Raw genomic sequence first — 26,425 nt, 5'->3', positions numbered from 1 at the left:
TCCATTTGCTTAGGTCCACATAGCACTAGTGAGTGCCCTACGTTTAGAGTAAAAATTATGGAACTTGCAACGCATGTGGTAGGTATGGTCACCAAGCTAAGGATTGTTTAATGATCAAAGTTATGATGGCAAATAGACCACCTGTAGCCTGGACGGATGCGCCTCGAGCTCCTGTATTGATGCCTACTCCACCTGTTGAGCAACTACCGCAACACATGGTCCCTAGATCTCAAAATGTTGTACAAGCTACACCGCTACCACCTCCTGTGCTAGGACCGCAGCCCCCGCATCCAAGAGTCGCCCCTATGAACCAAGTGGGTTGCGAGCCATCTAATGCTTATGAAGATGGCTGTGAGGAGGAAATAGACACTAGTATTTCCTACGGACTTGATACATTGGAAGAGTGTCCTATATACTACATGGAAGATTGTTGGGGACAAGTCAAGCCGGTTTATCAAGCTGCTACTCTCGCATCCAGAGGTCAAAATATCAACACCCAGGCTAGGAGGTCACCTCTTCAATGCTACGAGTGTGGTGGACCACATCGAGCAGCGGAGTGCCCTATTAGGCTGCAAAAGAATGCTGCACAGATGCAAATGAATCAAGGGAGCACGTCTGCAATGCCAATACTCACATGTAATCGTTGTGGCATAGATCACTTGATTGCCCAATGCCCCTATAACCCAAATGCGCCTAAAATCACACCCCTAAAATTTGGTCGAAATTGCTAGTGTGACATCGCCAATACCACCCGTCGCACCCACTTATGCGATTACACGTCCATGCTTCAAGGGCCAGGATATATCCTTGAAGAGAGAGATACCGCATCAGTTATCCAAGCAAAGAAAAAGAAGACACGAAGGAAGAAGTCGCAGAATAACGGAAAATTCAAAGCCAAGTTCCAAAACAAACATAGGAACAGGAGATGACCCCGTGTATATGAATGACCTCGAGGATGATTCAGATTCAGTCGAGACAATGGAGACTAGAACCAATACCACAAAGGGAAGACCGACAAAGAAAACCGTAACATGGAACCAAATGAAAACCGAATAAGAGAAAATCATAAAGAGCCTCTGAAAACACCACAAGTGTTTCCAAATCCAATCCAAGACCCCCAAGATAAAAACCGCAGGGGCAAAAAGGGAAGAATCGTAAAAAAGAAGATTGGGACGTACCAAACCCAGTAGACGAGATTAAGCAGGTGAAACATCTAAGAGGTTTAGTGGAGGAGACTCAAAGGAAACTAGAACAGAACCCATGCATGTCAAAATTCATGACACAGTGTTTCCACGCAAGTTCATCCACCCCACATGAACCATAGACCGTTAGCCATATCTAGTATCATCCAAGAAGGAGTGAGGACGGGACATCAGAAAGTGACCATACACCTTTCTTGTTGGAAAGGATGTTTAACGAAGGAATACCTGATCCCATTGAGGAATATGAGATTCCATCCTCACCAGTTCCTAGTCAAGGACCTACACCCTGCAAAACGCCAATGAATGTTGCCAAACTAGTGGACTTCATGTCTTCTGAGGTCCGAACCACGATCATAGCAAAGCTGTATGGAGATCCTGAGTTATTCCTTGCACTTCGAGCATTTCCTTAACGGAGAGCTACGAACGGGATTACCGCAGTTTGCGCAACCAAATAGGCCTGACTCGATTATGATTGATGAGGAAAATCATGTGCAATCACTTGACTTAGATGGACACGAGTCTGTGATCGAGGTACCCATTAACGAATTAGGGCAGTAGTTTTGAAGGCGACGAGTCTAATGCGACCCTACCATCACTACCAAGGGATTAACTATAAAGGGAATTATTGATGGTGGTGCGGGAGTTAGCATCGTTACAAAAGATTGTTGGGAATCCATGGAAAACCCCGCCTCAGCGTTACTAACATTGTGGTAAAGATGGCGAATGGTACCATAGCCAAACCTATGGGGATGCTCAAGGATCTTAAGATCAAAGTTCTAGACACAAGTACAACATACGTTCATTGTAATGGATTTTCTCTAAACACCTTATGTCATATGAAATGGTTTTAGGACGACCATTCATGAGGGAAGCACAAATGGTTCATGATTGGTCTAAAAATCATGTCTATTTGCAATTCCAAGACTCTGTCCTTAGAGTGGATTTGGTGACTGGTAAGGTACACCCCTTAGGGAGTAAAACCATTATTGATCATCGCTCTGACACCACAGTTCACTCGGCCCCACTACAATATTGTTACACTTGTAAGAAGGATACAGACATTGGCCAAGATTCTCCTTACATGGATGTGTTACCGGGTATGACGGAATCGGACAATGTGGATTGGGTCCACATAGCATCAACCATGGACACTTGGGGAAATAGGGGGACGACGTGGGTAACACCTGAGGGGGCTGAAATGCCTATACCCTTAAATATGCTACAAGCAATGCATATCGCTTCCGACAAGACTCATCCTAAGGTAACGAAGAAAACATACAAGTGGGTCCCTAAAGCTTCATTAGTGACCATAGCTAGTGCTAAAAAACAGAAGCCTTGTAAGAAACGTACCACTCACTCCAAGAAAAGTAAGAAAATGTTGCGATGGATCACTAAACGACTATTGGAAGCCCAAGGCTACTATCAAGGAAATGATCAAATCTGGGTGCCAAAACGTAGATTGTGCTCTTACCTATCACCTGACCCAAGTGAGCCCAATCCCGTAGCTCCAAAACGAATCAATGATCGTGGAAAGAAAAAAATCACAGAATGCTACACACCCGCTCCCGAGCTAGTTTGGGTACCAAAGAAAGAACGATTTGTTCCACCTAGCTCAGGAAGGGGGGAGTCCCATGAAGCTTCTAGCTCCTCATGTAATACATCCATAGAGGTAAAAGCTTCTACACAGCCTCCATCTATAGTAGTGGACCTCCATGAAGCTACAAAAGAACCCACACCTCCCAGTGTTCAAGAATCACCTGATGAACCACTTCAAGTTCGATCCTGGGAGAGTACCTTACCACCCTTCAACTTGAACGAGGCACCTAGGGTAATAGAAAACTACTAGCAAAAATCCTCACTATTACCAACTGGAACAATTGGTTTCAAAGGGTGACAAGCTCATTTCAAAGGTATGATCTACCCAAGGAAGGGGGGAGTGTTTGTGGACATCCATCATTCACTTGCTTCCCTCTCAACCTTCCTCCCTGACCTCTCAATTCCGATCTTAGGGAATGTACATATAAAGCTTTATACTCACAAAAAAAAAAAAAAGAGCAAGAGCAATTAGCAAACGAGTATGCACATTAAAGTCAAAACATTGACTCAGACCTACACATGTCACATCTGGTACAGTGAAACAGAAACCTATGCCATAAAACACCTTTGATCCTCATCACTTGAATGATGGAGGGCAGGTAAGATTAGTACGATAGGAGTGTTTCTGTTTTAGAGTTGAGAGATTAGCGAAGTTATCTTTTCCCACTAATGTGCCTCCTGGAGGTATTCCTTTTGTTTTCTAGTGTGTACAGCAGCGTGTTGCTATTGATAGGATTTGGACCTTCATGGAACCTTCAAATCAAGCACGACCATCAGCACAAACAGGTGTTTCTTGTCCATTAGCATTGCCCTTATCTTTTTGCATCCATGTTTGTCTGCTTTGATTGTGATTGGTAGCATAATATTCAGTGCATTTGCTTAGTATCAAACATTTAATTCAATGTAATGTTTTGTCATAATCACTTGTCTAGGTTTAAAAATCAAGCAGTCCGACTAAGCTAGTTTGACCAAGCTAGGTATTAGAAATCTTCTCTTAATACCATGGGAATGCCTTCCTAATAAGCAATGGTTACTTAGGTTCTTAATCCGATTTAAGCAGCATTGTATGAAATGTACTAGGGCTTTCTAGTGGGCTTAACCCAATTGACCTTTAGCTTAAGTATTATAAAGGGAGTTTACTAATGTGATGAGCCTGGGGAGGGTAACAGTGTTATATGACCCCCCAAAGTTACAAAATTAAAATGCTAAAAATGAACAAACAAAAAATCAAAGTGCCACAATGTAAAATTTTAAGCTGGAAGAGAAATCCCTGCTTAAATTGGTACTTCACTCACATGTATCGCCTATGGTACTAGAGCCCTAGAGGTTCCAGTGTGGGGCGCTTTTCCTTGAAAAGCAAAAAACCCAAGGCATACAAATAAGCACCCCCAATTCATAATTGAATCAATGTGAAAAGACTTTGGGGGGTCAAAGAAAAAGTAATCAGTCAGGCGATGATTTCATGAGAAATTCCTTTTATAGTAGCTTAACTACAAGGTTTTCTAGATATAGCCTCTAGTCAGCCCTCGAACATGAATACTTGGCTCTCGCGATTAAACAACTTAATTGACCACAGAAAATTAAGAAGCTTACCCATGGTATTAATATTCGATCTCTAGTGCCTTTCAACCGTCAAATTAGCGACCCCAGACTTGTTTAATTTTCTACCTTTACATCTGTTTATGCATTTGATTACATTGCAATTTAATGTTCATTGCTAACAAATTGTTTGAAATTCTTTTACCAATCAATTTGTCTACCTAAAACTGCATATGCTTTTTAATCACTTATGAGAATGCAATTATTGTGCCAATGTTGTTTGATTTTGCAGTGACTGAAGAAGGCTAAGGACATTCATCTCAAATGCTCTTCCACCTCGACGAACCAGCTTCAACTCAATAGCTTCCGAGGACGGAATCTACATCAGGAAGGGGGGCATGTTAACCCTCACGGCACACGGACACCCTATCGCCTACGATGGACGTGTATTATGTATTTGGTAGAGTCAGGTACCGGGCTTGTCGGACCAATAGGGAAAGGTAGAGTGATCGCTGATGAGAGGTGCACTCTAACTGGGACATTCAAGGGATTAGTTGGCTAAGCATGGGCGCCCAAGTGTGAATGGGGTGAGCTCCTATAAAAGCCAACTAAACCTAATTTTTACTCATTCTCTCATTTGTGCAATAGAAGAGTGCTCTTGCTCCATCTCCATCTTCTTCTTCTTCACCTCCTTGTGTGTGTGTGTGTGTGAGAGAGAGAGAGAGGGAGAGTGTGTGTGTAATCGAGCATTACGAAGGCACGACGGCGGCGAAGCGGTTGAGCGCGGCACGACTGCAGCTTCTTCTTCATCGCGGCGAGGAATCCACCACGAAGGCGAGCGTAGAGCGGTGAGTGACACACCCTTTTATTTTCTTGAGCTTGCTAGTTTAGGCTTGTTGTGTGCTTGGAGCCATTTGTGGCTCGCACACGGTGTATTGGCAAGTCCCTTGCTTCGACAGTGCGGCAAGGAGCGCACATTTTGCAAAGTTCTCTTTCATGATAGCATCATACCCACTTGCATACCACTTAGTTCCAAACTCCCCAAAATGACTATCAAAGTCCTAGGTTTCTTTCCCATTGAACTTTGTTGCCCCTACTTTAGGGTTTGGGGATGATGGTTGAGCCATCTCAACCATCATCCCATTGAACATTGTTGCCCCTACTTTAGGGTTTGGGGATGATGGTTGAGCCATTGGTGGTTGTTAGGGAGGTATCGGAGTCCCTAATGGATTAAATATTAATGGCAGCAAAGGTTGCAATGGTCCTTTAGGTGGTGAGAATTGTAGATTTCTTCTTGCCCTCAAAAATTGGTGGACTGCTTGGACCCCAAACAATTGGTGGATTACTCTTTTAGGCACTTAAAGGGTTCTTCTCTTCTCTTCTCGCTTCGGTGAAAAAATCTCCCCTCTCTCTTGTTATGGGCTTTCCCTTGTATGGCTAGATTATCTTGACTCTATCTCCTCTATTATTGGTGGCAAGCTTGAGACAATTGCTACTTTCGGGATCTCATCCCCTAACTCCTTGCTAATATTTGTTGTTGTGATTCAAGTCAAGAATCCCACCTCACTTTTTGAAATCTGATGTCATAGGTGGTTATTTGTGGTTTCTCTCTTGAATCACTCATACACATTTTCTTGTCCTATGGAACCTCAAGTATTGAATGATTTGCCTTTTGTTGAGGTAAAGCGTTACACCATTGCCCACGGCCGCCCGCCCATTGACCATGCACTTACCTTATTTATGTATACACATACTGAATAAGGGGCTCCTCTACTATTCTTGGAGGTTTGCTCCACCCACATAGCACGGTCTTGCTTCTCCCCTTACCTGCACGCATTACACCACACACACACACACACACACGCATCCACACATACGTACACTTTCAATTGGTATCAGAGTCATGGCGGTAGCAAAACCCCCCTACCCTCTCTCATCAGCTCTTGCTAGTGACAATGGAGCTCGATCGTCGGCATTGATAGATCTGACAGGGAGATGTCATATCATAGGAGATATTGGCAGATCGTGGAGCTCAAAGCTCTGACGTGTGCAGCCTCTCTTGAGAAGGTATGGAATCTTGAAAGTTTTACAAGATCTGAGAAGGGAATCGAAGCTCTGCAAATTTGGGATCTATAAGTCTTAGAACTTGAAATCAAGCAGGGGCAACTATGTAGAGTGAGAAAAACTCACAGAATTGAACCAAGAAGAGGAAAATTGTGTGTGTGTGTGCTCCACACACACACACACATTGGGGACGAGCAGAATCTTGAGCATCTAGGTTGAATGAGAAAGGAGGGGGAATGAAACAAGGCATTGAGCAAAGATTGGAACAATTGCAAGGGCTTGTGAGTAGGAAATCTAGGGCTCAGTCTAGAAAACGGACTCTCATGTCCGTTGGCAGCCACGCAAGCACAATCAACACAGCCACGCAAGCAGTCAAGACGCACAGCCCGTCTCCAGCGTGGCATATGAAAAGCGCACGGCTAGGCTGTATTGCGTCAGCACCTCGAGGCTCAAGCGCTGATTTCAGATGCAGTTTCCAGAGTCGGTGCCGGTACCCTCTTCGTCGCTAGCAATTAAACTCTAATCGTCATTAAAGTTAGGTCCTCCAATGGCCAACTTGGAAATTGGCTCTTTCCCCCTCCCCTCTCTCACACACACATAAAATATATGGAACACATTCACACACACACACACACACACACACACACACACACATATAGAACACGTTCACTCTCACTTTGGTTGGTTCATGAGATCTCTATCACACACACACACAAAAGAAAAAAAATCACCAATGTTGATCAAGGGAGTAGACAATTCTCTCTCTCTCTCTCTCTCTCTCTCTCTCTCTCTCTCTCTCTCTCTCTCTCTCTCTCTCTCTCTCTCTCTCTCTCTCTCTCTCCCCACATCCATACTATGACTTCATTCATGTGAATTGCAAGTGCTAATTCCCTCCCTTGCGGCCTCACAATCCAAGATGAATCTACAAATTCCTAATCCCGGTATCTTCAATTCTTCATCACTACAATGGTTGCATATATACAACGAGAAATCCAAGTATCGAATAATGCGCGTAGCTCAAATTCCGTGGTCTCGAGTGAATGACTTCGTAGCTGGTGAGGCAAAGACTAAGAATTTTCCTACGTCCTTCAAAATTAGCACGCACCATAGGCGAACACCGGAACAACTTAAGCGCATCACTACTATCGACACATGGATTGAGCGGAAAGTGTAAGTGTATCTCCAACTTCAGTCAACCTCTAATCATATTGTTATGATGGTTAATTGCAATACAATTAGTAATTTTGCCTTCTTCATGCCAGGTTTTGGTGTGCATTTGGACCAAAGTCATCATCTACATCATCTCATACACAAAATTGTGTGATAGAGGGAGATGGTGCACCATTTAAAGATGGTAATGAAGCATCCCCACAAGGCCCATCAAACGGAAAAAAGAAGAGGTGTCCACCACTTAATAAAGGCATGCTTTTACGAGGTTGTCAATATCAATTCCAAGTTAAGCGATTGGCAAAAGAGCCAGATGTGGGCCTCATTTCGTACATCCATCCCTATCACACGAATAGGGATGATGAGATGTGCCATGGTTCTTGTCATGATGGCGATTCTTCAAAGTTCTCTCCTTGGATATCTATGCACAAGAAAGTTTGGGTTGTAAACATGTTGTTTTGTGGAAACAAGTTATGGAAAAGCACATTCAAGGATTGCACACACAAACAACCAAGGATCCTGCGTACTCCATGGTCAGGGATGATTTTTTTAGCATAAAAGATGTATTGAATATCGGCCAAAAACTATCCATTGATGAATATAAATGGCACGACAATGATGTTGAGAGTGTTAGGAGATGGTGCATGGAGAACAAGGGGAATATTTTTGTATACCAACATCAAGATGAAAAGAACTCCTTGGAATTTGTGTTGGGAATACAAACTCCATGGCAAAGAGAGATGTGTTTCAAACACGGCAACGCAATCTCCTTGCAATGGATGCACCCTTTGGCACCAATAAATACAAGGTAGCATACCTTGTCTCTTGCATTGTGTGGTTTTCCACTCTTGCATCGTGTGATTTTTTTCATGAAGGCAATTTATAAAGCATGCCCAAATGTTTATTGCAGTTCAATCTTTACACTATCCTTGTGTTTGATAGCCATCGTAATGGTATCCCTATTGCATGGGTCCTAACATCATCCACCACCTTTGAAAGCACTCGAACCTGGTTGACCTGCTTTAGGAAGTCCATGCTCGACCACCACAAGTCTTGGGAACCTGGAGCATTTATGGTTGATGATGCGGAGCAAGAGATAGCCGCTCTAAGGTATAGACCTTCCAAAAATTTATTGTTTACATAAATAACTACGTTGAGGCATGCACTTACAAAAGTCAGTGGGGTTTGTTTAGCAGAATTGTATTCCATCAACCTATTCTACTTTGTTTGTGGCATGTCAAACGATGTTGGCTAAAACATCTTATTAGAAAGGTCAAGGATTGGCCAAAAAGAGCAGAGATGTTTCGGGCTTTGGGGGAAATTATGAATATGCAGGGTACATGTTCAACGCGGGAGGAGGTCACCAAGGAGAAGGCAAAGTTGATGCTCGAGTCCTTCTACAACAAATATAGCCAAGAAATTGAATTCACCATGTACTTTAAGACCTATTGGGAGCCCAAGATAGGTGAGACAATGCATTCACACATATCTCATATATCCCTATCCTTATCCCAATTTCTCTTAACCTTTTTTTCCCTTATGGCACAGAAATGTGGGTGCGGGCAACATGCAATTTTCCTCATGCTGGACAAGATACGAATGGTGCCATCGAGGCATATCATGGCCAATTAAAGTCTAAGTTCCTTGGTTCCACAAAAAGGCTCGTTGCTCGGCGTGTAGATTGGCTCTTGCACAAGCTAACCACTAGTGTCCTGCCCCACTATTGGTTCATTCAACAAATGAAGGATGATGGATTCAGGCGCAACAATTCCATGGAGGTGGTTGTTGAGAACTCCTACCAACCGGCACTTCACATCCCTGGTGGGCATGTCACCTTTGTGGATTCCTCCAAGGGGGTGGCTTTTGTGGAAAGTGTTTCATCCCCTGGCCAAGGGTACACGGTATTCAACGCCGATTGTGAATGGGCATGGTGCACTTGTAAGTGGGCTGAGCAAGGCAACATATGCAAGCATCAAATTAAGGTCATGATAATGAGAGGAGATACCCAAGCCTCACTTGTGAAGCAATGCATGGACATGTATGAATCATGGAAAACGGGCAGGCAACCAAGAGGAAGAATGGAGGCCCACACAAAAGCATTCTCTAGTGGCGGCTCTCCTCCTACAAGCATGGGCGTACCCATGGAAGAAGGGGAGCATGCACACGATGATTCTTCAACATCAAAGGTGAGCATTCAAACACTCCAACAAATCTTTGATGAATTGTTAGTGACTGTGGAAGAAGACAAAGCACTCATCAAGGAAGCATGTGATGGACTAAGGCGCACATTGGCCCATGTGAATTTGGTGAAGGCACAACATGAGATGGCAGCTTTTTCTACTATGGAGGATGGCTTTGGCAATACCCTAAAGAGGGCAAATCCATTCATTGAGAAAAGATCTTCTAAAAGAAAGCAAGAAAGGGGTGTGCAACCCTTTACTAGGCCCGAGAAACTGCACAGAGTGTCCATGCAAGCTAAATTGGATAAGAAACCCAAAATGGCAACCCCAAATGTGTTCTAAAATTACATTGTATCATTCTTGCGGTAATGCTTAATATGTGACTTTCGCTCCGGCAAGCTTATATGTATGTGAGAGAGAGAGAGAGAGAGAGAGAGAGAGAGAGTTGATATTGAGGGAGAGGGAGCGAGTTTATGTGTGTGTGTGTGTGTGTGTGTGTGTGTGTGTGTGTGTGTGTGTGTGTGTGTGTGTGTGTGTGTGTGTGTGTGTGTGTGTGTGTGTGTGAGAGAGAGAGAGAGAGAGAGAGAGAGAGATGATATTGAGGGAGAGGGAGTGAGTTTATATGGAGAGGGAGAGAGAGATTGAGAGAGAGAGAGAGAGAGAGAGAGAGAGAGGGTGGTCACTTTAAGGGAGGGGGAGTGAGTGCTCGCATATATGTATGAGAGAGTCAAATAATAAACCAAAACACTATGAATTAACAAAGGAAACAATTGTCTTTTGCACATGGCAAGTAGAAGGAATCCCACATAGCTTTAATACAAAGCAACATTAAATTGCACATGTATTCAATCTTGTAGATCGTCGGGTAGCAGCAACATTGTTCTTTGGCACTTTTCTACGAGGCCTCTTACCTTTGCTAGGGCTAGCCACTACATGGTGAGCAATGATAGGTCCTTCATCCTCGACATGAACGGAGTTGTCCACCTCTTCCAATGCGTTCATGTCGGCCGCTACCTCGTGAAGCACATCTTTAGGAATGTGAGGCCCCCCTTCATGTCTTTGTACGTGTGGAGGGGTGACCAAATCAACTGCAACCACCAAACATAATGATCAAAGAAATGTGTAAAGCACAACATACATGCAAGAAGAAGCTTGAGTAAGATTCTTTGTGTTACCTTCATCGAGGGGTTGATCTTCTTTCTTCCCTTTCTTGCACTCCATGTAATCGGCAATGAAGACGTGGGCTAGTTTGGAGTTGTGTGGAAGGGAAGGATTAAAATATCGCAATGCACGCTTTGCTAATTCTATGTCCTTATTATCCCCGCTCGTAGTATGTTTTTGAGCAAGGCGATGGTCGGGGATCTCCACACTCAGACCATGCTCTTTTGAGAGGTGGTATACCATACGCTTTCTGCCTACTATGCCTACAATGCCTGGTCGTAGGTCCTAACATGCCGCGAGTTTGCAATAGAATATCTTCTGATTTAAGGCTGAATAAACAAGCTCCTTGTACTACATCAATTAAACATCCCATGAGCATGCATGTTTAAGTATGTTTATGCTTGTGTGTATTAGACATAAAAATGCTTAAATGTACATGGGCATAAACATACCCGTGCATAGACACATGCATACATTACGAGCATGCATTCTTGAATAAAACTACGCACCCATATGCAAGGTTGTTCGTGCATGCACAGTGATTATGCATGTTTAAGCATGTTTATTCTTGTGTGTATTAGACCTAAAAATGCTTAAAAGTACATGGGCATAAACATACCCGTGCATATACATACATTACGAGCATGCATTCTTGAATGAACCTACGCATGAATGTGCAAGCTTGTTCATGCATGCAGGGTGATTATGCATGTTCAAGCATGTTAATTCTTGTGCGTATTAGACCTAAAAATGCTTAAAGATACCCGTGCATAGACACATGCATACATTACGAGCATGCATTCTTGAATAAACCTACGCATGTATGTCCAAGGTATCGTTCATGCATGCAGGGTGATTATGCATGTTCAAGCATGTTTATTCTTATGCGTATTAGACCTAAAAATGCTTAAACATACCCGTGCATAGACACAAGCATACATTACGAGCATGCATTCTTAAATAAACGTATGCATGTGCAAGGTTGTTCATGCATGTAGGGTGATTATGCATGTTCAAGCATGTTTATTCTTTTGCGTATTAAGCCTAAAAATGCTTAAACATACCCGTGCATAGACACATGCATACATTACGAGCATGCATTCTTGAATAAACCTATGCATGCATGTCTTGCACGGTGATTATGCATGTTTAAGCATGTTTATTCTTATGTGTATTAGACCTAAAAATGCTTAAACATACATGGGCATATACATACACATGCATAGACAAATTAAACCTACGCATGCGTGTGCAAGGTTGTTCTTGTATGTGTATGCACGGCGATTATGCATGTTCAAGCATGTTTATTTGTTATGTGTGTTAGACCTAAAAATGGTTAAACGTACATGGACATAGAATCTGGACATACACATGTATAAACGTATCCGTGCACAGACACATGCATACATTATGAGCATGCATATTTGAATAAACCTACGCATGTATGTGCAAGGTTGTTCTTGCATGGGTATGCACGATGATTATGCATATTTAAGCATGTTTAGGCTTGTGTGTGTTAACCCTCACGGCACACGGACACCCCATCACCTACGACGGACGCGTATTATGTATTTGGTAGAGTCAGGTACCGGGCTTGTCGGTCCAATAGGGAAAGGTAGAGTGATCGCCGATGAGAGGCGCACTTTAACTTGGACATTCAAGGGATTAGTTGGTTAAGCATGGGCGCCCAAGTGTGAATGGGGTGAGCTCTTATAAAAGCCAACTAAACCTAATTTTTACTCATTCTCTCATTTGTGCAATTGAAGAGTGCTCTTGCTCCATCTCCATCTTCTTCTTCTTCACCTCCTTGTGTGTGTGTGTGTGTGTGAGAGAGAGAGAGAGGGAGAGTGTGTGTGCGATCGAGCATTACGAAGGCACGACGGCGGCGAAGCGGTTGAGCGCGGCACGACTGCAGCTTCTTCTTCATCGCGGCGAGGAATCCACCACGAAGGCGAGCGTAGAGCGGTGAGTGACACACCCTTTGTTTTCTTGAGCTTGCTAGTTTAGGCTTGTTGTGTGCTTGGAGCCGTTTGTGGCTCGCATACGGTGTATTGGCAAGTCCCTTGCTTCGACAGTGCGACAAGGAGCGCACATTTTTGGCGCCGTTGCCGGGGATATGCCCTACACTAAGCTCGGTTAGCACTTTACGCTTCCTTGTGGTGCAATTTCTATCATAGGAAAGGCAGGGCAGGAGTGTGTGGAAGGTTTCTATTTTTTGCGTTTTCTGCAATTGCTGTCAAGTTTCAATTTCTGCTATTGTCTGCGTTTTTTCAATTTCTGCATTTTCAAGTTCGACGTTTTCAATTTCTGCAAGTTTCTGCATTTCTACGTTTTTTCAATTTTCTGCAATTTCTGCGTTTTTTCTGCATTTTCTGCAATTTCTGCGTTTCTGCATTTCTGCGTTTTTTTCAATTTCTGTATCTTCTGCATCAACCAAAAAAAAAAAATCTAAAAAAACTTTGGAAAAAAAAAGTTTTTTGAGAAAAAAAAAATAATTTTGAAAAAAAAGAAGAAAAAAAAAATTCGGAAATTAAAAACGCGAGCGAGTGGGCGGCAACGCGAGCGAGTGGGCGGCGATATTTTTCGAAAATAAAAAACGTGACTCTTAAAACGGATGGCTTGGTTGGTTTGTATAAAAGATAGATCGGGATCGTTTTCCGAAGCCCAAGCCCAAGCCCAAGCCCAAGCCCAAGCCCAGGCCTCAGTCCTCAGTCTCATGATATATACTAGACTCACTCTTATATATATACCCTACTCCCTCAAGAGAGAATGAGAGCATGTGGGACAAGTCCTCCACTCTCCTCCTTTCTCTTCCCACTTGCACCCTTAGACTTTCTAGTTTGGGCCTAGTTCCCTACTGGAAATTGACAGTTTTAGGGATTCCGAGGGCATAGAGTGACCAAACGGAGGGCTGTAAAGCACGGCACGACCCTCTGACCGATACGCTCGTTTCGAGCTATCACACGGCCCATTCCACGACACGCTCTAAAAAATCTAGCAAAAAAACAAACAAAAAACACGCTAAAAACTAGTCATAAGGCCTCCTAGAGCAGCTTTTTGACACCTAAGGGTATCAAAAGCACATGCACTTACGCTCTGGGCGGGTGCTAGAACACGATCATATTGAGGGTGCCTCTGTTCATACGGATACCCATTACCCATCCACGATAAGCTCTAGACCCTCAGCGGGGACACAAGGTAGCACCACCCAAGACCTTAAAATAGCCGCTAGTGATTCCTCCTCCGACTCAGAAATCATGGAAGCATACCCTAACCAAAACACTGAGAGAGAAGGCCATGCACCTCCCGAAGCTCCACAGCCTAGTACTAGTATGTTTAGCCGTTTCATGGAAACATTAGGTAGAGCTACTCGCTCGGAACCTGATGCAAATGAAGCACACGAAGGGGGTGGGGAAGTGGACTCTCCTTTCACATCGCACGTGGACCCCACACCCCCAAAGAGTGTCCATGTGGATATCCTACCAACTTCTTACCAAGAAGGCCCTGTTCAGCTGCCTCCTTCAGAAGTTCCCTCTAGAGTACCGTTGGTGACAAGTAAAACCAAGGGGAGCAACATTGCTTCTACCTCACAAGAAACCATTAACACGTCGACTCTAGAAGGATTGTTCATTAATGATCATTGGACATACGACCTCCACACTGAGGTGTTGACGGATCTACACTCTGGCCACGCCTACCATGTAGGATGGATAGAGATTGTACAATCCACCTCTAGTGCCACGAGCATCGAAGATCAACAGAAAAGGATCTGTAATGTTATCCATGGCATTATTCAATCAGAAAGGCAAAACCGAGGGGTAAATATACTCTCAACTGGCCCCATGAGATTTCTGGATACGAGCAAGGCTCAACAGCCTACTCTATCACAAATGGAGACTCCTCTAATGAGCCCCATGGACCCATCTTACGTCATTTCACCTGGGGTCTCTATGCAATCTGAGCCTCCGAGCGAAAACTTTAGCTTCCCTAACTTGGCTCAACCCTTTATTAAGGAAAACACAGTGCTCACTCCAGGGATAAGCCTGACAGAGAATGTATCGATGACATCTACGGTTAGCGCAGTGCCACTACCTAGTGTCGTAGTACCTAATATGGGGCCTCGACCATATGTGCCTCTAGCCCCTTATGCACACATGGCCCCCACACCTCCAATTGTACCACTTGCTTATGCTCCTCGAGTGCCGCTCCCTAGCTCTTATCCGAGTGGACCTATGCCCGGTTATGTTCCATATCCTGCATCATCCACACATATGCCAAGACCGGTACCCGTTCCTCTCCCACATATGATTCCAAGAGTACCTCCACCGGCCCTGCCTCCTCACATAGGTGACTTGGCAGCGTTTGCTCAAACCATAGGTCGATCTATCGCGGAAAATATGCGTCATGCATCTGATAGAGAGCCTAGAAGTAAGGCAGTACAAATTGCCAAACTCACGCAAAAATTCAATGGGGACGAAGATGCTAGGAAACACATTGAAGTGTTTGAACAAGTGTGTGATTCCTTAGGGGAACGCAACGAACTACATAAGTGCAATGCCTTAAGCTTGACATTAAGTGGGAAGGCTGGAGATTGGTATAGGACCTTAAGGGTGGACGAGAAAACAATCTACCCTACCCTTCGAAGGTTGTTTCTAAAGGAGTACATACGAGAAGGTGTGCTTTGGGGTGTAGCATCTCAGCTACAGAAGGCCGAACGTAAGGAAGGAGAGTCAGTAAGGGACTTCATTAGTCGTCTAAAGCACTTAAACTCTCGCTGCCTGTAAATGAGCGCTTCAACAATAACCAACTGCTTGATCGATTCATTCGAGGGTTGAGGAATGAAGGAATCTATAATGGACTAGTGATTAGAGGTATCACAACCTGGGAAGATGTCACTGCCAATGCAATCCAACTAGAGGACAACTTGATGATAGCAGGCATGAGGGTGTCTACTGACACGAGATCCACTAGCTCACAAGCCATTGAGTATGAACCCATGACTGCAAAGCCCATTGCCAATGAGCCAAAGGTATTTGAGACATTCTTGACAGACCTCACCAAGGCAATCCAAGAGTCTCTTAAGGATAATCGACCCCCTCAAAATAGTCACATGTATCCAAGAAGGGAGCAACAATGGTGTTCCATTTGCTTAGGTCCACATAGCACTAGTGAGTGCCCTACGTTTAGAGTAAAATTTAATGGAACTTGCAACGCATGTGGTAGGTATGGTCACCAAGCTAAGGATTGTTTAATGATCAAACGTATGATGGCAAATAGACCACCTGTAGCCTGGACGGATGCACCTCGAGCTCCTGTATTGATGCCTACTCCACCTGTTGAGCAACTACCGCAACACATGGTCCCTAGATCTCAAAATGTTGTACAAGCTACACCGTTACCACCTCCTGTGCTAGGACCGCAGCCCCCGCATCCAAGAGTCGCCCCTATGAACCAAGTGGGTTGCGAGCCATCTAATGCTTATGCAGATGGTTGTGAGGAGGAAATAGACACTAGTATTGCCTACGGACTTGATACATTGGAAGAGTGTCCTATATACTACATGGAAGATTGTTGGGGACAAGTCAAGCCGGTTTATCAAGCTGCTACTCTCGCATCCAGAGGTCAAAATATCAACACCCAGGCTAGGAGGCCACCTCTTCAATGCTACGAGTGTGGTGGACCACATCGGGCAGCGGAGTGCCCTATTAGGCTGCAAAAGAATGCTGCACAGATGCAAATGAATCAAGGGAGCACGTCTGCAATGCCAATACTCACATGTAATCGTTGTGGCATAGATCACTTGATTGCCCAATGCCCCTATAACCCAAATACGCCTAAAATCACACCCCTGAATTTGGTCGAAATTGCTAGTCTAACGTCGCCAATACCACCCGTTGCACCCGCTTATGCGATTACACGGTCCATGCTTCAAGGGCCAGGACATATCCTCGAAGAGAGAGATACCGCGTCAGTTATCCAAGCAAAGAAAAAGAAGACACGAAGGAAGAAGTCGCAGAATACGGAAAATTCAAAGCCATGTTCCAAAACAAACATAGGAACAGGAGATGACCCCGTGTATATGAATGACCTCGAGGATGATTCAGATTCAGTCGAGACAATGGAGACTAGAACCAATACCACAAAGGGAAAGACCGACAAAGAAAACCGTAACATGGAACCAAATGAAAACCGAATGAGAGAAAACCATAAAGAGCCTCTGAAAACACCACAAGTGTTTCCAAATCCAATCCAAGACCCCCAAGATAAACCGCAGGGGCAAAAAGGGAAGAATCGTAAAAAGAAGATTGGGACGTACCCAAACCCAGTAGATGAGATTGAGCAGGTGAAACATCTAAGAGGTTTAGTGGAGGAGACTCAAAGGAAACTAGAACCAGAACCCATGCAGGTCAAAATTCATGACACAGTGTTTCCCACGCAAGTTCATCCACCCCACATGAACCATAGACCGTTAGCCATATCTAGTATCATCCAAGAAGGGAGTGAGGACGGGACATCAGAAAGTGAGCATACACCCTTCTTGTTGGAAAGGATGTTTAACAAAGGTATACCTGATCCCATTGAGGAATATGAGATTCCATTCTCACCAGTTCCTAGTCAAGGACCTACACCCTGCAAAACGCCAATGAATGTTGCCAAACTAGTGGACTTCATGTCTTCTGAGGTCCGAACCACGATCATAGCAAAGCTGTATGGAGATCCTGAGTTATTCCTTGCACTTCGAGCATTCCTTAACGGAGAGCTACGAACGGGATTACCGCAGTTTGCGCAACCAAATAGGCCTGACTCGATTATGATTGATGAGGAAAATCATGTGCAATCACTTGACTTAGATGGACACGAGTCTGTGATCGAGGTACCCATTAACGAATTAGGCCAGTATTTTGAAGGCGACGAGTCTAATGCGACCCTACCCATCACTACCAAGGGATTAACTATAAAGGGAATTCTTGATGGTGGTGCGGGAGTTAGCATCGTTACAAAAGATTGTTGGGAATCCATGGGAAAACCCCGCCTCAGTGTTACTAACATTGTGGTAAAGATGGCAAATGGTACCATAGCCAAACCTATGGGGATGCTCAAGGATCTTAAGATCAAAGTTCTAGGACACAAGGTACGACATACGTTCATTGTAATGGATTTCTCTAAACACCTTATGTCATATGAAATGATTTTAGAACGACCATTCATGAGGGAAGCACAAATGGTTCAGGATTGGTCTAAAAATCATGTCTATTTGCAATTCCAAGACTCTGTCCTTAGAGTGGATTTGGTGACTCGTAAGGTACACCCCTTAGGGAGTAAAACCATTATTGATCATCGCTCTGACACCACAGTTCACTCGGCCCCACTACAATATTGTTACACTTGTAAGAAGGATACAGACATTGGCCAAGATTCTCCTTACATGGATGTGTTACCGGGTATGACGGAATCGGACAATGTGGATTGGGTCCACCTAGCATCAACCATAGACACTTGGGGAAATAGGGGGACGACCTGGGTAACACCTGAGGGGGATGAAATGCCTATACCCTTAAATATGCTACAAGCAATGCATATCGCTTCCGACAAGACTCATCCTAATGTAACGAAGAAAACATACAAGTGGGTCCCTAAAGCTTCTTTAGTGACCATAGCTAGTGCTAAAAAACAGAATCCTTGTAAGAAACGTACCACTCGCTCCAAGAAAAGTAAGAAAATGTTGCGATGGATCCTAAACGACTATTGGAAGCCCAAGGCTACTATCAAGGAAATGATCAAATCTGGGTGCCAAAACGTAGATTGTACTCTTACCTATCACCTGACCCAAGTGAGGCCAATCCCGTAGCTCCAAAACGAATCAATGATCGTGGAAAGAAAAAAATCACAGAATGCTACACACCTAGTCCCGAGCTAGTTTGGGTAACAAAGAAAGAACGATTTGTTCCACCTAGCTCAGGAAGGGGGGAGTCCCATGAAGATTCTAGCTCATCATGTAATACATCCATAGAGGTAAAAGCTTCTACACAGTCTCCATCTATAGTAGTGGACCTCAATGAAGCTACAAAAGAATCCACACCTCCCAGTGTTCAAGAATCACCTGATGAACCACTTCAAGTTCGATCCTGGGAGAGTACCTTACCACCGTTGCAACTCGACAAGGCACCTAGGGTAATAACAAACTACTGGCAAAAATTCTCACCTATTACCAACTGGAACAATTGGTTTCAAAGGGTGACAAGCTCATTTCAAACGGTATGATCTACCTAAGGAAGGGGGGAGTGTTTGTGGACATCCATCATTCATTTGTTTCCCTCTCAACCTTTTTCCCTGACCTCTCAATTCCAATCTTAGGGAATGTACATATAAAGCTTTATACTCACAAAAAAAAAAAAAAAAAGAGCAAGAGCAATTAGCAAACGAGTATGCACATTAAAAGTCAAAACATTGACTCAGACCTACACATGTCACATCTGGTACAGTGAAACAGAAACCTATGCCATAAAACACCTTTGATCCTCATCACTTGAATGATGGAGGGTAGGTAAGATTAGTACGATAGGAGTGTTTCTGTTTTAGAGTTGAGTGATTAGCAAAGTTCTCTTTTCCCACTGATGTGCCTCCTAGAGGTATTGTTTGTGTTTCATAGTGTGTACAGGAGCGTGTTGCTATTGATAGGATTTGGACCTTCATGGAACCTTCAAATCAAGCGCGACCATCAACACAAACAGGTGTTTCTTGTCCATTCGCATTGCCCTTATCTTTTTTGCATCCATGTTTGTCTGCTTTGATTGTGATTGGTAGCATACTATTCAGCGCATTGGCTTAGTATCCAACATTTAATTCAATGTAATGTTTTGTCATAATCACTTGTCTAGGTTTAAAAATCAAGCAGTCCGACTAAGCTAGTTTGACCAAGCTAGGTATTAGAAATCTTCTCTTAATACCATGGGGAATGCCTTCCTAATAAGCAATGGTTACTTAGGTTCTTAATCCGATTTAGGCAGCATTGTATGAAATGTACTAGGGCTTTCTAGTGGGCTTAACCCTATTGACCTTTAGCTTAAGTATTATAAAGGGAGTTTACTAATGTGATGAGCCTGAGGAGGGTAACAGTGTTATATGACCCCCCAAAGTTACAAAATTTAAATGCTGAAAATGAACAAGCAAAAAATCAAAGTGCCACAATGTAAAATTTTAAGCTGGAAGAGAAATCTCAGCTTGATTTGGTAATTCACTCACATGTATCGCCTATGGTACTAGAGCCCTAGAGGTTCCCAGTGTGGGCGCTTTTCCTTGAGAAGCAAAAAACCCAAGGCATACAAAATAAGCACACACATCATAATTGAATCAATGTGAAAAGACCTTGGGGGGTCAAAGAAAAAGTAATCAGTCAGGCGATGATTTCATGAGAAATTCCTTTTATGGTAGCTTAACTACAAGGTTTTCTAGATATAGCCTCTAGTCAGCCCTCGAACATGAATACTTGGCTCTCGCGATTAAACAACTTAATTGACCACAGAAAATTAAGAAGCTTACCCATGGTATTAATATTCGATCTCTAGTGCCTTTCGCCCGTCAAATTAGCGACCCCAGACTTGTTTAATTTTCTACCTTTACATCTGTTTATGCATTTGATTACATTGCAGTTTAATGTTCATTGCTAACAAATTGTTTGAAATTCTTTTACCAATCAATGTGTCTACCTAAAACTGCATATGCTTTTTAAGAGAGTGCAATTACTGTGCCAATGTTGTTTGATTTTGCAGTGACTGAAGAAGGCTAAGGACATTCATCTCAAATGCTCTTCCACCTCGACGAACCAGCTTCAACTCAATAGCTTCCGAGGACGGAATCTACATCAGGAAGGGGGGCATGTTAACCCTCACGGCACACGGACACCCCATCACCTACGACGGACGCGTATTATGTATTTGGTAGAGTCAGGTACCGGGCTTGTCGGTCCAATAGGGAAAGGTAGAGTGATCGCCGATGAGAGGCGCACTTTAACTTGGACATTCAAGGGATTAGTTGGTTAAGCATGGGCGCCCAAGTGTGAATGGGGTGAGCTCCTATAAAAGCCAACTAAACCTAATTTTTACTCATTCTCTCATTTGTGCAATTGAAGAGTGCTCTTGCTTCATCTCCATCTTCTTCTTCTTCACCTCCTTGTGTGTGTGTGTGTGAGAGAGAGAGAGAGGGAGAGTGTGTGTGCGATCGAGCATTACGAAGGCACGACGGCGGCGAAGCGGTTGAGCGCGGCACGACTGCAGCTTCTTCTTCATCGCGGCGAGGAATCCACCACGAAGGCGAGCGTAGAGCGGTGAGTGACACACCCTTTGTTTTCTTGAGCTTGCTAGTTTAGGCTTGTTGTGTGCTTGGAGCCGTTTGTGGCTCGCATACGGTGTATTGGCAAGTCCCTTGCTTCGACAGTGCGACAAGGAGCGCACAATGTGTATTAGACCAACAAATGTTTAAACATACATGGACATATACATACACATGCATAAACATACACGTTGTGAAGGATTGGGGGGCTGGCCTCTACAACACCTCAAACCAACACCAAGAAAAGAGTATGAAGAGTATATCTCTCTCAAGATAATATGGGCTGATCTTGTCTCACTAATTTTGATAGCCTCACTCACACTCAGCCTCGACTAGCTTCCCTCTACACTGCTACAACTCCGACTATACTTGGATGCACCAAAGGAAGCAAGGGAACCAAAAAAACCAAAGTGAAAACGTAAAGAAAAACAATGGAAATCTCTGCATTTTTCCTCATAAAATCAAGAGCTTCACTTCTTTTCAAACGCTCTTCTATGTGCTAGTAGAGACTCCATAGGCGCTCCCATACATACACATAGCTTGACCAAAACCCATCCAAATCAAGCTCACTTTGAAAACCCACAAAGTTCAGCAAAAAACTCAGAAAAATTGATGGAAAACTTGGGGAAAACCTTGCCCTTTTGCGTATGTACAAGCAAGGAATTGCAGCGCATAGTCTACCCTCGACTAGCTGCACCAAAGGAAACCACAAACAACATGGCTGCCATACCTCAAACCAAGATGAAGAGAGGTCAATATGCAGAGCTATGAACCCACTTTCATCAGCCCATTGAGGAGAGACACACTCTCAACTCACCACACCAGGTTCTCGCAAGGCAAGAGGGGCACCTCTACACCAAAACCCCCACCCTTCACCGCAGGCTGCAGCAACACATAGTTTCTTCTTCACAACTGAATATCCCTCCTCACTCACGATCCCAAATTGATAAAAGTTTAGTTTTTTTTCATATTTTTAAAGCACTAACTCACACTTTGAAGTCTCGACACTTCTATGTACAAAAACAGTAAAACTATGTACCCCGCACAACTGGCCCGCATGCGTAGAGACAGCTGGCACACACCGCTTTTGTACACTTCGTACAAGCATGTTTTATTTACATCTTAGGCCCCCAAAAACATTAAAAAACATATCTCAAAAACTTTGAGGTGGTCCGTACCGTTTCGCCAAAACACGTCACAACGTGCATAGATACATGCATACATTACGAACATGCATATTTGAATAAACATAGACCAACATGTGCAAGGTTGATGCATATTACTTTATACAATAAGTGCAAAGTTTATGCATGTGTATGCTTGTGCATATATTGTATGTTTAAGCATGAGTATGGGTGTACATATGTGGATGTTTATGCACAACCCCCCCCCCCCCCCCCCCCCCCCCCAAACCCTAAAAAAAAGTGAGAACATGGTCACACAAAGTAAAGCTTGAATCTAATGCATAGTTTTAGTGTTGTCTTTATCCTGTGCATTGTATCTGATTCGCCAAATTCAAAATGTATCATCTCACAAGTCAATCTTGCAGAATGGAGACAATTTTGTTTTTTGGAAACGTTAATCGAACCTTTCATTTCATCACACAAGTCAACTCATCGTTTCATCACACAAGTCATTTCATCATTTCATTTCAATTCTCTAACTCTCACACAATTATGCCACTTGGAAACGTTAACAGATCATTCCAAATAAGCGTGCCCAATTTTGGACTCAATAGTTTTGAGGGAATCATTGGAAGATGCCATTTGAAAAACTAAAGCAAACGATTAGAGTGGGAAGGGAAAGGGACGTTTTTGCAGGTGACGGGACTAAAATACCAATCGCTGATTTTTTTAGAGAGAGAGAGAGAGAGAGAGATTTTTGTTGTCGCTTCTCACACAGCGTCGAGGTCAGCGGCTTCCGAGCATAGTGAAGTGCATGAAGCTCAACACCGGAATCAGTGCAAGGAGGAGAGGGGGCCAAGAGGCGCGCGCGAGGACAAGCATCTTTGCGAGGCAACGTTCTGTCTGGCAGAGACGGAGGAGGTAGAGTTCTGTCTGTCTCTCTCATTTTTTTGCTGTGAGACTTCGCCTTGCTCGAGGTGATCGTCACAGCGAGAGGATCCACCCGACTGGAGCGCGTGCGACAGTGCGGATGGGACCAGCAGGAGGGTCGCGACGATGGACTGCATTGAAGCAGGACGCGAGCTTTCGAGCATGGCAGGAAGAGAGAGGAGAGAGAGGGGCCATTTTGCACCTTTTTTGGCGCGGGGGGGGGGGGGATCTACTGAGATTCTCGTTAATGGGAGCGTCAACCCATTTCATACTTTAAACCTTTGGAAACTTCAACAAATCATTTCATTTCAACTCAAGAAAACACACACACACACACACACACACACACACACGGAGCTAGCCCACACACACACGCGCGCGCGTCGGGTGGGCATCTCATTCATCAATTTGTAAGTTGTAACACTTTGGCCGTTGAAGGCGTTTAGGGTTATTTCATCCCCCCCTCTCTCCCTCTCTCTCTCTCTCTCACACACTCACACACACACATGTACATAAATCATTTTCTCTCTCAATTTGCTCCATACCTCATTGGTCTCCCTTCGAACATAAAACTTGCCCAACCTACGAGCTTTGGCAACAGCATCATTTGCGTCGATGCGTGACATAGCCGCTCTCCTCATGTTGCAAGAGCCCGGAGAGACAGTCGCTCATGGAGCCTTCGATCGGAGTGCACGGATTGTCAATGGGGTCACTAATAATTGCAAGCTCGAGGAACTCGGCGAGGCACGGCTTCAGGTCTCCGGCTTTACGCAGGCTGCCATGACAGCACCGTTGATAAGAGGGAGCTTTGAGGTTGTGTTTATCCCAGCACGAGAGAGAGAGAAAGAGAGAGACAGAGAGAGAGAGGGGAAGGACTCTCAATGCGCCAATGCGGCACACGAAGCTATTCTCTACCAGTGAGAGAGAGAGTGAGAGAGTGAGAGACTCGGTCTGAGACTACGTATACGTTGAGAGAGAGAGAGGGAGAGAGGGAGGGAGGGGATTAATGTCTTGGCTCCAGCAGGAATTGGTGTTGGCTGGACTGCAGTCCGCCGTCAGTGCATGCCACTTTTTGGCTTTTTCCACCCATGGTATTGAATCCACCTAGCCGGTGCTTGCGTGGCTGGGAGGTGCTTGCGTGGCTGCCAACCGGACATGAGAGTCCGTTTTCTAGACTGAGCCGAAATCTAGGGAGCTTGAAGAAATCAAGCAGCCAAGTGCTCACAGGCAACAACGGGCTTCCTCCAAGGGAAGAAAGGGGAGTAGCATTGGAATCAAGAGCAATCTTGGTGAAAAGTTGTAATTGAGCAATGCTGGAAAATTGCACACAATTCAGCAGGCAAAGAAGCTTTAGGCATGTGAGGTTGTGCGCACACGCGCACGCGCGCACACAATCGGGAGCTGCAAGCACTACAGTGAACAATCAAAAGCAACAAACGAACAGCATTTTGATTTGCAACAAATTGGGCAAAACCAAGCAATCTTCAACGAGAAGGTTGAGAAAAAGGGGGAAATTTTAGGCAAATGCAATAGGAGGCACGAGCAAGAACACTTTGTTGACAAGAAGCATTGGAAATTGAAGCCTCTGCATTGCTGGCTAGTTGCAAAGCTTGAGGGATCTTGAGAACTTTTATTTGGAAACGCTGCGGAGATCAAGGGAGAAAGAAAAGCAGCAAAAGAAGAAAGGGTGTGTGCGATTCACCCACACAGACACAGAGGCGTCATACCAAAAATCGACCGGAGGTACAAAGAAGAAGAATTTAATTTTTTTTAACACTAAGAGTGTGTTCACACACACCCCCACACACAAGAGAGAGCCGGCATCGAGAAGCATTCTTTCTCTTGGCCTTATAAGAGGTAAGAGAGCGAGTTTTGAAATTCGGAGAAGGGAGAGTGTGCGAAGGCATACACACACACACACACAGATTCACTCGTCGTCGCCTTCTTCGGCAGCTTCGGCGTCAACTTCGACAGATTGGCTTCTTTGGCATTGACCACACATAGAGCAAGGAGATTGAGGGAGAGATACATCTAGGACAATCGTCCTCAAAGGTGATGGATTCCCTGACGTTGGCCTCGGCTCTCAACATCTACGCATCTACTTCTTGGATTTTGGCTTTGTATTAGCGATTCAGCTCTAGCAACTTCCATCCGGTGGGAAGGAAGGTAGCATCGAGCATTTTCCCGGCCTCGAGCGAGAGGGGGAGAGAGCAGTCCAGCTCTCCTCCATAGTAGCTTTGCCATCGACTTTCCTCCCATGCCCTCATCCAAAGTGGATTTGCTCCGACGGTTCCCCAGGAGACAGACGAGAGAAAGCGGCATTGGATCTCCTCTAGCCCATTCAGAGCGGCTCGGTTGCACAACATCTCCTTGATGGCCCCAAACCCCTCTGTAGCTTCCAACAGTTCTCCAGGTTCCAATTTTTACCACACACTTTAGATGCATAGCAGCTCCAACAAACCATTTTGGCGCAGATTTTTCACGAGCGCAGCTCTCACATGACATTACAACCACACGTGCTATGTGTTTGGTTTTTGGACAACCTGCTTTCCGATTGATGAGGTAGTGTGCCAAGTCCCATGCCATTTTTCTCATAGGTTGCACATTCTTTGCAATATGCAGTTTATGTGGCATAGATAGTGCTCATGTATGACTGTGTGGGGCATTCTAGAAAGTTGTTTTAGGACGATTTTGTGCAATTTATGCTATGTATGAATTTGCCAACCTTATGCTTATGTGCAGGTTTTGTTAGCTTGGACACAGTTTAGCGTTCTTATACCCACTCTCAGAGAAGTGAGAGTTTCATATGCTCGTCTGGCTAGATTACAAGCAGTCACACGTTTTACAGATGTTTGCAAATTTTTGTAGATAGTTTTCTTGTGGGATGCATTTTGAGCACGTTTGCTCACTACTTGCGTATATGGTCATGTGATTTATGCTCGATTGAGCTGTTTGTTCCATATTTGGCTCACTTGGTTTAGTGACACTATTTATGCCGGCAAATTAAAGATTGTGGAATCATTTTATACATATGTGAGCATTGGTTTTGACGCGATTGATCATGGTTTTCATGATTGTGTAGGGTTGTGTTGATCTCCCACTTTGACATTCACTTATTGTAGCAGACATGTGT

At 44.2% G+C, this 26,425-nt stretch overlaps 1 protein-coding gene and 1 pseudogene across 2 annotated transcripts; one reads left to right on the top strand and one right to left on the bottom strand.

The window, feature by feature from the left end:
* Positions 1-7,652: 7,652 nt before the first annotated feature.
* On the top strand, positions 7,653-10,090 carry LOC147460436 (uncharacterized; annotated as a pseudogene).
* Positions 10,091-10,576: 486 nt separating this feature from the next.
* Positions 10,577-24,236, bottom strand: LOC147460435 (uncharacterized). 2 transcript variants are annotated; one of them, XM_086498503.1, is made up of 2 exons: positions 10,924-10,984; positions 10,577-10,836 (listed from the first exon to the last, which is right to left on the bottom strand). In XM_086498503.1, exons 1-2 carry the CDS (start codon positions 10,967-10,969, stop codon positions 10,577-10,579), a joined length of 306 nt encoding a protein of 101 aa, XP_086354629.1. In that variant the 5' UTR covers positions 10,970-10,984. The 2 variants fall into 2 exon arrangements, 1 of the variants encoding a protein (XP_086354629.1); XR_015186192.1 differs by lacking the exon at positions 10,924-10,984 and adding an exon at positions 23,838-24,236 and having other exon boundaries at positions 10,582-10,836.
* Positions 24,237-26,425: the final 2,189 nt, after the last annotated feature.

This window comes from Adiantum capillus-veneris, chromosome 3, assembly GCF_014529385.1.
Source record: "Adiantum capillus-veneris isolate H3 chromosome 3, ASM1452938v2, whole genome shotgun sequence".
In the NCBI taxonomy this organism is placed as follows: Eukaryota; Viridiplantae; Streptophyta; class Polypodiopsida; order Polypodiales; family Pteridaceae; genus Adiantum; species Adiantum capillus-veneris.
This window is presented reverse-complemented; position numbering and strand designations above follow the sequence as displayed.